This window comes from Mustelus asterias, chromosome 10, assembly GCF_964213995.1.
Source record: "Mustelus asterias chromosome 10, sMusAst1.hap1.1, whole genome shotgun sequence".
NCBI classification, from domain to species: Eukaryota; Metazoa; Chordata; class Chondrichthyes; order Carcharhiniformes; family Triakidae; genus Mustelus; species Mustelus asterias.
In genome coordinates this window covers 3,840,316-3,854,691 of record NC_135810.1, presented here as the reverse complement: position 1 = coordinate 3,854,691, position 14,376 = coordinate 3,840,316, and the positions used below count along the sequence as shown (strand labels likewise).

General features: G+C 41.1%; 1 protein-coding gene across 2 annotated transcripts in view; it reads left to right on the top strand.

Annotated features, from left to right (window-relative positions):
* The window catches only part of clybl (citrate lyase beta like), a 142,064-nt gene that overhangs the window by 122,966 nt on the left and 4,722 nt on the right, over positions 1–14,376 (top strand). For both annotated transcript variants that reach the window (XM_078221553.1, XM_078221554.1), the window contains 4 exons: positions 7,911–8,099; positions 10,992–11,093; positions 12,090–12,183; positions 12,738–12,905. In XM_078221553.1, coding sequence (XP_078077679.1) covers positions 7,911–8,099; positions 10,992–11,093; positions 12,090–12,183; positions 12,738–12,905 — 553 coding nt within the window. The remainder of the gene's footprint in view (positions 1–7,910; positions 8,100–10,991; positions 11,094–12,089; positions 12,184–12,737; positions 12,906–14,376) is intronic.

The following is a 14,376-nucleotide window of genomic DNA, read 5'->3' as shown; positions in this document are numbered from 1 at the left end:
TCTGTCACTACCCAGGAATCCCACAATACAAAACAATCCCCCTCCCCCTCCGCTCCCCGCAAGACTGCAAAGAGTTCCTATAAAACTTGGCCCTCTATTGTGAAGGATGTGAGTAATGACAACACCACTCCGGAGCCGAGACTGATGATCTTTAATATTCGTAATAAATCTTTTATACCGCATCCTAGATGCTTTCAGTCATTTAGGCCCTAAATCCTGGAACTCCCTCCCCCAAACCTCTCTACCACTTTCTCCTCCCCTTAGACACTCTTTATCACCTAGCTCTTTCACCAGAAGGTCTTTGACCGTGTTTCAGTGCTTCAGTCTAACACAGGCCCAGGTCATTTGGTTGTCTTTTCATTTTTCTACCCTTCCTCAACTCAACTGCCAACCTCCAATGCAATTTGCCCAAACCCACTCAATCCAAGTACAGCTAACGTTTTCAAAGTGAGCATCAATGAAAAGAGAACTTGCCAACTCTGAGGTGGGACATCCAAGAGAAAAGAAATGTCAATTTTCTAGATGATGATCAATAAATGGTGGAGATATTCAGTAAGTATTTTCATAGTATCATAGAATCACTACAATGCAGAAGGAGGCCATTCGGCCCATCGAGTCTGCACCGACCACAATCCCACCCGCCCTATTTCCGTAACCCCTCATATTTACCCTGCTAATCCCCCTGACACTCAGGTTAATTTAGCATGGTCAATCAACCTAACCTGCACATCTTTGGACTGTGGGAGGAAACCGGAGCACCCAGAGTAAACCCATGCAGACACGGGGAGAACATGCAAACTCCACACAGTCAGTGACCCGAGTCAGAATTGAACCCAGGTCCCTGGCGCTGTGAGGCAGTAGTGCTAACCACTGTGCCACCGTGCTGCCCAGTAACATGTTTGCATCAGTTAAATTAAGCTTCCTTTGTATGGCACCTTTAATCTTCAGTTGCCTAGGCCCTAATTTCTCGATTGCGCTCTCTAAACCTCTCTGCTTTTCCCTCTCTTTTTTAAGATGGTCCCTATAACCTTTAACCAAGCTTTCAGTTATTTACCCTGCAGTTGTGGTGAGCTGTCTTCCTGACTGGCTGTGGCCTGTGGGAGGTATAGCATCTCCGACGGTGAAAAACTCCCTCAGCACCGCACTGGAAGGGTCAGTCAAGATTTCTGTGCCCGTGTCACTGGACTGGGACTTGAGGTGGAGATGCCGGCGTTGGACTGGGGTAAACACAGTAAGAAGTCTCACAACACCAGGTTAAAGTCCAATAGGTTTATTTGGTAGCACAAGCCACTAGCTTTCGGAGCGTTGCTCCTTCATCAGGTGAGTGGGATTTCAGTTCACAAACAGGGCATATAAAGACATAAACTCGATTTACAAAATAATGGTTGGAATGTGAGTCTTTACGGGTAATCAAGTCTTAAAGGTACAGACAGTGTGAGTGGAGAGAGGGTTAAACACAGGTTAAAGAGATGTGTATTGTCTCCAGCCAAGACAGTTAGTGAGATTTTGCAAGCCCAGGCAAGTCGTGGGAGTTACAGATAGTGTGACATGAACCCAAGATCCCGGTTGAGGCCGTCCTCATGTGTGCGGAACTTGGCTATCAGTCTCTGCTCAGCGACTCTGCGTTGTCATGTGTCGTGAAGGGTGTCTTGGAGAACGCTTACCCGAAGATCAGAGGCCGAACGCCCGTGACCGCTGAAGTGCTCCCCCACAGGAAGAGAACACTCTTGCCTGGTGATTGTCGAGCAGTGTTCATTCATCCGTTGTTGTAGCGTCTGCATGGTCTCCCCAATGTACCATGCCTCGGGACATCCTTTCCTGCAGCGTTTCAGGTAGACAACGTTGGCCGAGTTGCAAGTGTATGTACCGTGTACCTGGTGGATGGTGTTCTCATGTGAGATGATGGCATCTGTGTCGATGATCCGGCACGTCTTGCAGAGGTTGCTGTGGCAGGGTTGTGTGGTGTCGTGGTCACTGTTCTCCTGAAGGCTGGGTAGTTTGCTGCGGACAATGGTCTGTTTGAGGTTGCGCGGTTGTTTGAAGGCAAGAAGTGGGTGTGTGGGGATGGCCTTGGCAAGATGTTTGCCTTCATCAATGACATGTTGAAGGCTCCGGAGAAGATGTCGTAGTTTCTCTGCTCCGGGGAAGTACTGGACGACGAAGGGTACTCTGTCCACCGTGTCCTGTTTTTGTCTTCTGAGGCAACCGCACAACCTTAAACAGACCATTGTCTGCAGCAAACTACCCAGCCTTCAGGAGAACAGTGACCACAACACGACACAACCCTGCCACAGCAACCTCTGCAAGACGTGCCGGATCATCGACACGGATGCCATCATCTCACGTGAGAACACCATCCACCAGGTACACGGTACATACACTTGCAACTCGGCCAATGTTGGAGAAAAGGATATCCCGAGGCATGGTACATTGGGGAGACCATGCAGACGCTACGACAACGGATGAATGAACACCGCTCGACAATCACCAGGCAAGAGTGTTCTCTTCCTGTTGGGGAACACTTCAGCGATCACGGGCATTCGGCCTCTGATCTTCGGGTAAGTGTTCTCCAAGGCACCCTTCACGACACATGACAGCGCAGAGTCGCTGAGCAGAGACTGATAGCCAAGTTCCGCACACATGAGGACGGCCTCAACCGGGATCTTGGGTTCGTGTCACACTAACTGTAACCCCCACGACTTGCCTGGGCTTGCAAAATCTCCAGCCCTGGCTGGGGACAATACACATCTCTTTAACCTGTGCTTAACCCTCTCTCCACTCACATTGTCTGTACCTTTAAGTCTTGATTACCTGTAAAGAATCGCATTCCAACCATTATTTTGTAAATTGAGTTTGTGTCTTTAAATGGCCTGTTTGTGAACTGAAATCCCACTTACCTGATGAAGGGGCAGCGCTCCGAAAGCTCGTGGCTTGTGCTACCAAATAAACCTGTTAGACTTTAACCTGGTGTTGTGAGACTTCTTACTGTGGGACTTGAAGCCAGAGATATCAATGTGGTAAAGACCTGATCTAGTAAGGCTGGTTGCTGAGCTGACCACAGCGCCACACTGAATGCATTATTTTATTTAAATGGACCTTTGTGTTTATGTGTTATTTTGCAGCTAAGTAATCCTCCCTTCACTGGGAAAATAAGAGTACCTATATACATGTACCTATAGACATGTACATGTACCTATATACATGTACACATACATGTACCTATAAACATGTACACATACATGTACCTATAAACTTGTATATATATGCATGTACACATACATGTACCTATTAACATGTACATGTATCTTTTTACATATACTCATACATGTACCTATTAAACATGTACATATACCTATGTACATGCATCTCTAAACATATACACATACACGTATTTTAAACATGTATATGTACCTATATACATGTACATGTATATGTATCTATAAACATGTACACATACATGTACTATAAACATGTACACATACATGTATCTATAAACATGTACATGTACTTATAAACATGTACACATACATGTACCTATAAACATGTAGATGGAAGGTTGAAGCGTCAGACAACACGAGTCTAAGAACCCACGACCATACTTTGTAATGTAACCACTAAATTATGATACCGTGCTGTGTGGTATGATCTTGTTAATACATTCCCATTTGATGAACTGTAATATTGTTCAGTACTGTGACTTGTTTAACATCCTTCGGTCAAACAAGTGAATGAATCATTTTGTTTAGTAATAGTGATGTTGACAATTTTGACGGGGGTTGAGGATGGCCATGCACTGTTATATTCTGTACTTTGAAAATGAGCCCTGGGATTGCCCCTGCCTCTCCACCCCCCACCCCCCCCCTCTCCCTGGTTGTCCCAATCCTCCTTGAAGTTTTTTGCATTCTGTCTGTCTTATCCTTTCTGACAGCAGAATAGATGCCGGACTAATCCCTGGAAGTTTGGAACTAATGAACTAACCGCTGAGTTGCCGCCACAGATTTCGGTCCCAAACTATACTGTACTTCACACACGATTTATTCTCCAGATGGTGCGACTGTGCAGCCCTGCCGTGAGGGAGCACCATTTCCACTGGTGTGTGAAAGTGGACGGATGTTGTTTTCTTTGCAGTTTTGATCATTCAGGAGCTCAGAATGTGCGAGGCTGATTGGTTAGTGGGTCTAATGGCTGCTGATTAATCTTTTTGTTTCCCTCTTTTGTGGGGCTGCACGCGCGTTCTCACCCTTAATCATTCCCGTCTTGTGCGTCGGGCCAGTGCAGCCTTCCTCCCCTGTCGGCGCACGGCCCTTATTCTGCTTATCCAGGTGTTTGTGGCTGCACGGTAGCCGAAATCATAATGTCTCCTGGCTTCTCATCAGTGCGCAGCTGTACGCGATAGTCAGCACAATAACATATTTATTAGCCGCTGTTCCTCCTGTGCTGTTAGATAGTTACAGGCCAGAGCTAAAAATTGAATTTCACAGCGTTGGTCTGTCTACAACAAGAGGTGATGATGGAAGACGCAATAATGGTGGTCGCTGGAGAAGGCTATTGTGTTACCTTGATGCTAGCCTGAGAGCATTGCATTGTGGGAATTCGACCTGTTTATCAGTCATACGAGTGAGGAAAACACTATTTACTCTGAGAATCGCCCATTTTAGAATAATAAAGCACAGAAGGAGGCCATTCAGTCCATCGTGCCTATGCCAGACCTTTTTTAGAGAAAGGTTACAGAGATTTCCGAATCCCTCCCTATGAGACAATTCTTGCAAAGGCTGCAGGGGGTTTGATAATGTGAACAAATCCGTGGAAAGACGAGGAGTTATTTTATGATTCAGAGAAGTGAGGGGAAAGCATTATTTTTTAACGTTCGAAACGCAGTTCACAGATAGAGAAAGATAAAGTCTAAAATTTATTTACGAGTGTCACAAACAAGCAGGCTTACATTAACATTGCAATGAAGTTAAAATGTGAAGCAGTTCAGTTTTGGGTTTGCTTATATCAAAGACTGATGCAGCCTTGATTCCTAACTATGTCACCTAGATTACTTGCAGATTGCAATTGGACAGCAGATTGCATCGCTGTGGGAATAGTATCATCTGCTTTCGGTGTTTGTGTCTGGCAGTGATGAAAATGTCCGTGTGACTGAATATCAGGATCATTTCAAATGAAGATGACCATTTGAGATTATCTACAACATCCAACTAGGAACCTTTCCAGCTGCTGCATCAAGCAGCCGGACTGATCATTTCACGTAATTCCGTTACTGTCAGGTCCCATTAGAAACCATAGGGTCAGATGGAGATTTCAAACCTATTTTGACACATTTATATCTATCTTATGAACAAATGAATAGATACACAAATATTTCTTTCAAGAAATCCTACTTAATGCAGAGCCTTTCTCATAGAAACTTATAAAATTCTAACAGGGTTAGACAGGGTAGAATCAGAAAGAATGTTCCCGATGGTGCGGGAGTCCAGAACTAAGGGTCATAGTTTGAGGATAAGGGGTAAACCTTTTAGAACTGAGGTGAGGAGAAATTTCTTCACCCAGAGGGTGGTGAATGTGTGGAATTCACTACCACAGAAAGTAGTTGAGGCCAAAACGTTGTTTGATTTCAAGAAGAAATTAGATATAGCTCTTGGGGCTAAAGGGATCAAGGGATATGGGGAGGGTAGAGAGATCAGGATATTGAATTTGATAATCAGCCATGATCATAATGAATGGCGGAGCAAGATCGAAAGGCCAAATGGCCTCCTCCTGCTTCTAGTTTCAATGTTTCTATGTAAGCAGTGCTTTCAGTGGCAAAGCAACGTTGAGGCTGTGTTTGGGACCACTACTTTCTTACAAAATCCTGAGCAAAAAGCAGTGCTAACACGTGAAACAACCATTAATGGGTGGGCAAAGGCGCTTTTCTCTCTCTCTCTGAAATGCATCGTTTGTTCTGCATGTAAAATTTATTCAACTTAGTCAATCGGAATGAGAGGTGAGGAGACTGTGTTTTACGCAGTGAGGTGTGGTGATCTGGAGGGTGTTCATCCAGTAGAAGGCACTCTTCAGTTTTAGGCAATAAAATGAAACAAAACTTAACTCCAATTTGTAAATCAAAGAAAAAGGTTTAATAAAGAAACATCATTACTCCAACACTTGCGGCCTCACCCTGGGCCATTCCAAGCTCCTTAACAATGCCAACACATTTGTATTTATACTTCATTTTGTCATTGGTTACATAGTTTATTGGGTCAGCTGATCCCTTACAGCTTGGTACTATTGGTCACACTACAACAGATCCAATGTTGTGATCGGTTACATTCTAACAGAGGGCCTGAAAGAGGGGGGAGGTGGAGGCAGATCCAAAAGTAACTTTTGAAAGAGGAATGGGACAAATACTTGAAGGGGAAATATTTGCAGGGCTATGGGGGTGAGAGCAAAGAGGCATGGGACGAATGGAATAGACCTTTCAAAGTGTCGGGATAGGCACTTCATCCTGTGCTGTAAGATTCTGTGAAAAATGTGCGGGTTAGGTGGATTGGCCACGCTAAATTGCCCCTTAGTGTCAGGGAGACTAGCAGGGTAAATGTGTGGCGTTACAGGGATAGGGCTTGGGTGGGATTGTTATCGGTGCAGACTCAGTGGGCCGAATGGCTTCCCTCTGCACTGTGGGATTCTATGAACTGGGACATCATTCCTGGATGCTTCTGGGATAAGTTCCCAATTTTGCCTAATGAAATGTGCCCGGAAGTTGGGGAGCTAAATGGTTAACGATGTGGAAGTGCTGAGGAACGAGGTATCTCGCTGTGTCTGTTTTAAGTCCATCCTCAGCATGATTTATATGGGACTGGAAATGTGATTTGATTGGTTGTTGAGATAGGAGTCTTTGATTTCATCTGCGGCAGGACTGATGAACAGCTGCCGGTGTGTCCACACTGTACATTTTTTTCCCCCCATTTCTTTATGTTGAAGTCGCAACTGGATTGGACTGGGGGGCTCCCGTACGCCTTTATTTATTTAATTTTTCCACTTCCAGCATTTTATGCATGATAGTAAATGATCACCAGCCGCTTCCAGCTTCACCCTCCCACTGACTGGCATGTGTTAGCCCTTCATGAAAGTGTGATGATACCAGGCTCAAGGCTATTTGATTCAGGTTTCATTAACCTTGGGGTTTATTATTCTTTTCACTTGAACTGCAGAGAGCCATCACTTCATTCTGTGTCTGTGCTTACTCTAATTATCAGCAGCCTAAACCCCCGTAAATCAGCCACACTGCAGCGCTGTCTTAAACAACTTTATGTACCCATTTCTGATCTGATCTGACAACTATAAGCTACTGTTTCCTTACATCATTTAACGCAGACCACATTTTCAAATCTTTTGGCCATTTTTATTTGTGTGTGTGTGTGAGTGTGTGTGTGTGAGTGTGTGTGTGTGTGTGTACCCCCTTGCTTTTGGCGTTGTCTCTTTTTTTGACATCAACCTGGTTCCAAACTCCGATTGCACCCACACCCCCGCCCGAAGGTTTGACTTCATTCCTCCTCTCCCGATCAGCAGCCTGGTCACTCACGTCGCACGTGGCAAATGCACGGCAAAACATAATATCACTGGGGCCTTGTAAGGTGAATTAACCAGAAGAGTCGTCAAATCACTAATCTGTTCGCAAACATCCAGCGCCAGAGATAGTTGAATCACTGAAACAGATGCCTCTAGATTTAATACAGCAAGCCTGAGGCTGCTGACTTTTATAGATTATTTTATATTGCAACGTGCTCAAGTTGTATTGTGGAGATGTCGAGAATTGACGTCTACCGCAGATTGTAAATAGTTGATCACTGTTCTTATTTTGATGATAAATTTTGTCGTTTTTAAAATCGCAAGTCACCGCTAAGAATAGACCTTTCTTTTGGCTCAAGGAGGAGGCGAGGCTGACACTCGCAAAGGTGCTCACTCGACCTAGCGCGGACCGCACAGATTTGTGTGTGCGCATCAACTCTGTGTCGAGCGGCCTGGCTGAGCGCGACATGGAAGTCATCCTTCAATCTGAAGCACTTCCTCCGACCCTGATGCTCCCTAAAGTGGAAACCGTGGAAGAAATAAAATGGGTGAGTTGCTGAGAGGGAGAGATAGAGAGAGAGAGGGGTTAAATGAAAAAGAGGAAAAGGAATATAAGGGGTTGTGCTTGGGGCAAACAAGAAAAATGAACAGGAAGCTTTTAACCACTGTTTTTAATTACTACAGATATTATTTCCTGAAGAGTTCTGTATTTCTTCCATTTTAATTGCTAGCAGGTGTGCTTTTCCTGCATGGCTGAGGTTTTTTAAGCCCGTAAAGTCTTGAAATAAAAACAGGAGACACATCAAATTACTTAAGTCAACTTTGAAATAGCCCTCATTACCTTAACATGCTTTCAATAAATGAGGACAATTATAAAATATAGGAACAGTTAATCTTAAATAGGATTGAAGCAAACCTATTTATAAAAGTTTATAAAAGCGTCTTTAACTCTGATTTTTATGGCTAACAAGTGAAATGCTGACTTTGTTTTCAAGTTTTTACTGCAATTGTTTTCACGACAAAAATATAAATAAATTCACCCGCTAAAAACCTGAGTAGAGTATTGTGTCTATGTTTTTTATTTAATTTGCAACGTCTGCAGAATTGGAGGCTCTAGATTTCGCAGCGGCGAAAAGTGGTTCGGCTGCATTGGCAACAGGAATGACAATAAAATGTTATCAAATAAATAGTCCCTATTCATTCGCCACCGCCCCCCCCCCCCCCCTCCACTCCCCGCCATCATCACCACCAACAATCCTGCCACCCTCCGCTTCCCCGCTCCTCAGGTTGCGGCGTTACGAGTTGGTAGATAGCACTGTTTGATTGTCCTCTGCTTAACTTTGGATTTCTCCTGGGGATTCCCGGTTCGAACACGCCTATTTGCACTCTCCCAGGATGCGAGCGTAGCCCTTTACTGTTCATTTTGCCCGTTTGAGGGGAAGGAGGGAGAGGGAGGGGGGGTGGTGGTTGGGGAAAAATTATATTAAGAATAAACATGGAGGCTGATTTGTAACTAAAAGATGGACTTACTTGTTGTCTATTGTGTGAGAATCTCTTGCTCCCCTTTGTCCTGGTTATGGGCACTTGTTTGACTGGCATTGGCTTATTGGACTATAACAAGCGTAACTCTGACTCCTTTGTTGTGAAACAATGCCACCGCAAATCCTGAACAGTGTGCATTCTTGCCAACATAGTATTGGGTGTGCTTTGGAATTGAAAGAATTGCTAAGGCTTGCTACTTCTCCTCCCCAATTTCTCTTTTCTTTTACTCCGGTGCAGTGAATACTGGACCAAGCCGGAAACTTTTAATCGTCTCTTTGAGAGAGACGGAAAAAAAATAATTGAAACCTGTTTACCAGGTTTTGTATGTTAATATTCGCTGCAGATAACTTACAGTTTGAGTCTGCAAACTGCATGTACAAAAGGACGTTACGGTGGGGTAAAGGTCGGTCGGGGGCGTGGGGGGGGGGTACGGGGGTGTGGTGAAATTAATGTAACCAAAATGAAATAATAATTTGATTTATTAAAAAAAAATCTGAATCCAAAACTAATTGCATCCACAATATGTCGTTAATAGAACAACTGGGACTTAACGCAGTTGAAAGTGAGATTCAGGTATTGTAATATAAGTTGGCAGTTTATAAAAGGCATTTCTGTCACTGCACTTTTCTATGAACCAGAATATTATGTTAAGCCTGTAGCATTAGTTTTTTATGTTGCCATAGCAGCCCTACTCCTGCAGGGTTGTGACCTGTGATGATTACAGTACAAAGCTTATAGGGTCCCGAAACCCCCTTTGAAGATGAAAAGGCTTTGATGGTTTATATTTATGCAAATCTCTTAGATATGATTTACCCAACTGAGATTGAATGGGGAGATGATTAAAATTTCCCTTTTTCTCATTTGAAATCCTTCAACAAATGAATTTTCTTTACGTTTTTGGATGTCTGATTTTTTTTTTTGTCTTCGCCGGTTTACCTGAGATACTTTCGTCAGCTTTAGAACTACGATGATTACAACTTAAATGTAGTACGTTTTGTACTCTAATCCTCCTTCTGAAAGAAAAAAAGAGTAGTGTGCAAGAGCTATTGTATCTTTCCAGATGATAGATTTTGGAATTTGGGATACCCCACTGACAGCCCAGTACGGCTTGTGAATTGGCGACAATTTTTCCAATCCTCAGTGTTCAAAGAAAGAAACCTACTTTCTTTATGACACCCCAACTAAAACTCAGAAGTATTAGGGGAAATCATATAGTATAAAAGCTGAAGCAAGGGCTTGCCAGTCTGAGAGGCTGGTTCTTCATTCAGGAATTACACCACCAGTATAATAAAATAGCAAAAGGATTTGTCCGTTGTAATCCCAACCTTTCAGAGTTGTGAATTATTAGACTTTGTGTCATATTATGTGTGTTTAATAACATAGTCCAGTCTAATTCAAATCTGTTGCAGAAATTGAATGAATCACAATGAGAGGCTGGTGTCACCTTGCTGCAAAATCCAAGCCAACAAAAGGGGATATATGTGAAGGTGTTCATTTCAGTAGAATCAAGTATATTAAAGTGTATGGTTTTTACTTGTACATTTGAAATGAGTATACCACCACATCAGTAAATTGAAAATGAATATTTAGCCACCTTTAAGTTGTAGATAGACATCGATCTAAGTGTTAATGATGTGAGGCTTATAAAATCCACGTGCAAATTTTATTTTAAAACGCCATTAAATATTTAATAATCTCAAAGAAATGTTTGGGACAACACTCAATTTTCAGTACCTTTGAAAGAGGCTTGGAAAACGCAATCGTACTTAATGCAAACTATAACATTACTTTGCAGAAATCAAAAGGTTGGAGTACAAATCAAATCCTTTTCAGGCATTATTTCGCCACTTTTATAAAACCGGGAAAAAATGTAAATAAAGAATTATTCCCGTATTTAGTTTGCAGACAGATTTGCAAAATATTCCAAGGGTCGGACATTGAAGGAGCCAATGAACTTAATCACTTTCGTGGAGACGGCAGTAGGATTGCTGAATTTCAAGGTAAGAGAAATAATATCTTCAAACAAAATTATTTTTTAATCATGGATGAAAAGAATAATGTAATGTAAAGCACGTATTCGGTATTTTTTCATACGTAGATTTTCTATCATCATAGTTGCATAAATTAAAAAATAAAGGCATTACAGCATTTAAATAGTTAGTAATACGCCCTTTATTAAAAGCTCAATCCAGGCAACACAAATTCAAATAAATATTTAATTTTATTTGCCACAGAGCATTCAGGGAAAATTTTGGGACATGTCCAGCATGCAAATAAATTTAATTTTGAAGTTATCCAGTTAAGGGCTAATAATAAATTCTGTATTATAAATTATTTTTATGACCTGAAGATTTGTTTTATTTTGAAAAACATTAAAAATGTGTGAAATTAATGAGGTATTCAACAAAGAACAGAAATGTGCAATGTTATACTTCTGATACTCTAAGGAGTTTATATTTAACTAGTGAAGATAAAAGGCAGTTCGTTCTGAATACAAGTCCAAAAATACACGTTAAATTATTTCACATACTTTTATCATGCACGTTTGTTTTTAAGATTGCATTAAGATTATTGTGTCCCAGCACCACAAATATGCAATTCCCCAGAAGAAAGTATAATCAAATTCTTCCTGAAATTCACTAACCAGAAAACCATGAGAAAAAGAAATGGATAACTACGCGGTTGCTGAATTATAGAGGGTCACACCAGTCTTTCCTGAAGTTGGCCAGGAAATAAAACAATGGTCACACTTCCTTCTAAATTAAATGATTCCCCTTTTACCTCGCAACCCAAAAATCTTACAAAATCGAATTTTCGCCTGCACTTTACAAGTAAAGAAGAAAAGAACCTCTCCAGCCTTTCATTCAGGCTGGATGGTTATTAGGTGTGCTACAGCCCCTGATCATGTTAGTGTGATTGAAACCATGTTTGCAAACTGCCAGGTGTACAGAATATTCCATTGACATCGGTATTGTGAAATGTTATTTTTCTTGAAGGCTGGGTGTGAAGAAGCGAAGCGTCTCGGGCCACATGCTGGCTTCCATCTTGACGGAGTGGTATTTGGGTCGGATGATTTTTGTGCCAGCATAGGTGAGGAAAAAGGACCTATTTCTCGATGTTTCTCCTTCCTTCAGTCATCACCTACAGACATGTTCATTCTTTATATTTAACTTTTTTAGAGTGCAAATATCCCACACTTTCACTTTTTAAACAGATTTTTTGTCGCACAGAGATCAAACTACACTCCACATTAAATGTAGACCTTTTTGTTGATTGTAATTAATAGCTGACTTTGTAAATAAATTGATAAATGTTCCTCTTTTTCACTTCCAAAGGAACTTTTTAGTTATCTTAGATTCTCTTCAGTGTTTAAATTCTTAATTTAGTTACTAACAGTGTCCAGATAGAAGGAAACAAATCATTACCCAATCGCAAGAAATCTTCTTATTGGGCTTTTCACAGGAAGATTAAATACCTTTTAAGATCGGTTATTCATTTTGCACATATCAATTATTGTTAAAACATGAAATGCTTTGTCGTGTTTAGTGGGAAAGAAACCTATTTAGTTTACGGGATGTAACTTGTTTTAAACCAATTTGGGGAATAATTTCCTTGTGGAAGTGCTCTCACTTCTTTTGTTCCAGGTGCCACCAGAACTAAAGATGCTCGAGAGCTTGTTTACGCAAGACAGAAGGTTGTTGTTACAGCCAAGGCATTTGGTCTCCAAGCCATAGATCTTGTCTATATTGACTACAAGGATGAAGAGGGCCTTTGCAGGCAATCGAGAGAGGGTGCCTTGATGGGATTCACTGGTATGGTTCGAAGCTGATCATTGCCCCTTATATATTCCTCCTTAAATCCTCTTACACTTCATATTCTCTCCACTATTGTATCTGTATGTTGTTCTAGACATGGGGTCAAAAATGATTTTTATATTTTTGATGTGTTCAGAGAGGTTAACATCACGTGCCAGGAGTTTGACGTGGCAAAGAAAAAGTTGAAATGTGAACCCTCCTATTTTAATAACGTAACAGGAAATAATTCTGTTCTTAATAACTGTTTGCAGAAAAGTGAAACACTTTGCACTAAAATGTTATCAGTTTTGTGCAGCCCATTAATCTCTCCCTGCGAAATGTGCAATACATTTGCTATAATAATATTTTAAAAGTAAAAAGGAATATACACCAATTTATATTTGCATAGGTGCTTCAATAATGACAAATTATATTGATGAATCATTTTTGAAAATTTCATTCCCTGATTGAATTACGCAGGTGACATTGCAAAGTGTGTTCTTGGATTTCAGTTTCCCCAATTTCTTCTTCTTGTGCTACTTTTAATATACTTTAAGTAACCAGGAAAAATATTGTTAAAGAAGTCATTTATTCACCATTACTTAAAAATGTAAAATGGTCTTTTGACAGTGAAGGTTAGGGATACTGTGCAAAAATAATCAACTCAGCCTTAAGTCAGAATATAAAATGAGCCAGAAAACACCAAAACATTAAAAAGCTTCTAAAAAAGTCAGATAGCTGTGAGCTTTTGGAATCCAAACTATTAACCTCCCACTTTCAGATGCTGTTTAGAAAATCGTTAAATGTTAGATCACGAAAGAAAGGACATTTGGCCCCTTACGTTTCCTTCGGGGACATACGCTGTACATTTGCAGTAATTCCTGTGGATTTTTTTTTACATTTCAATTTTCCAACATTTGTGCTTGTTCCCTTTCGCTATTGGCACATCGAGGACAGAGATACTGCATTGTACTTTTCTGAAATTGATAAACGGATCACAAATAAAGGGCTGCATTAATAAGCTATAGTTTCACTGCACCTGAAAATAACTGTTAGCAGGAGAGTGAACTGTTTTGCACTCAAATGTTATCAGTTTTGTTGTTGCCCATTAATCTCTCCCTGAGGAAGGTGCCATGCGTTGGCTGTGATAGTATTTGTCGAGTAAAAATTAAACATTTTTGTACTTAATTTAGAAAAGCTTAATCTCACATATGAAAGCTAAGTCATAAATCTGAAATGACAGCATTATGCTGTAACATTTTAGTCCTGCTCACAAAACTGAAAAGGAATGTTCATGTCACGCTTTCAGAATGGATCTGACCAAAATTGATCAAGAACAGGACACATCAAATGGTGTTGCAGAATGACGGATTTCGCTAGCTGTAAATAATCACGCTTTAGTAAATCTTTTCCCTGCCCTCAGCTCACGATAAATGTGTGCAATTTTTATCAATCAGAAATATCACCTTGCTGCACTTTTTTTAAAAAA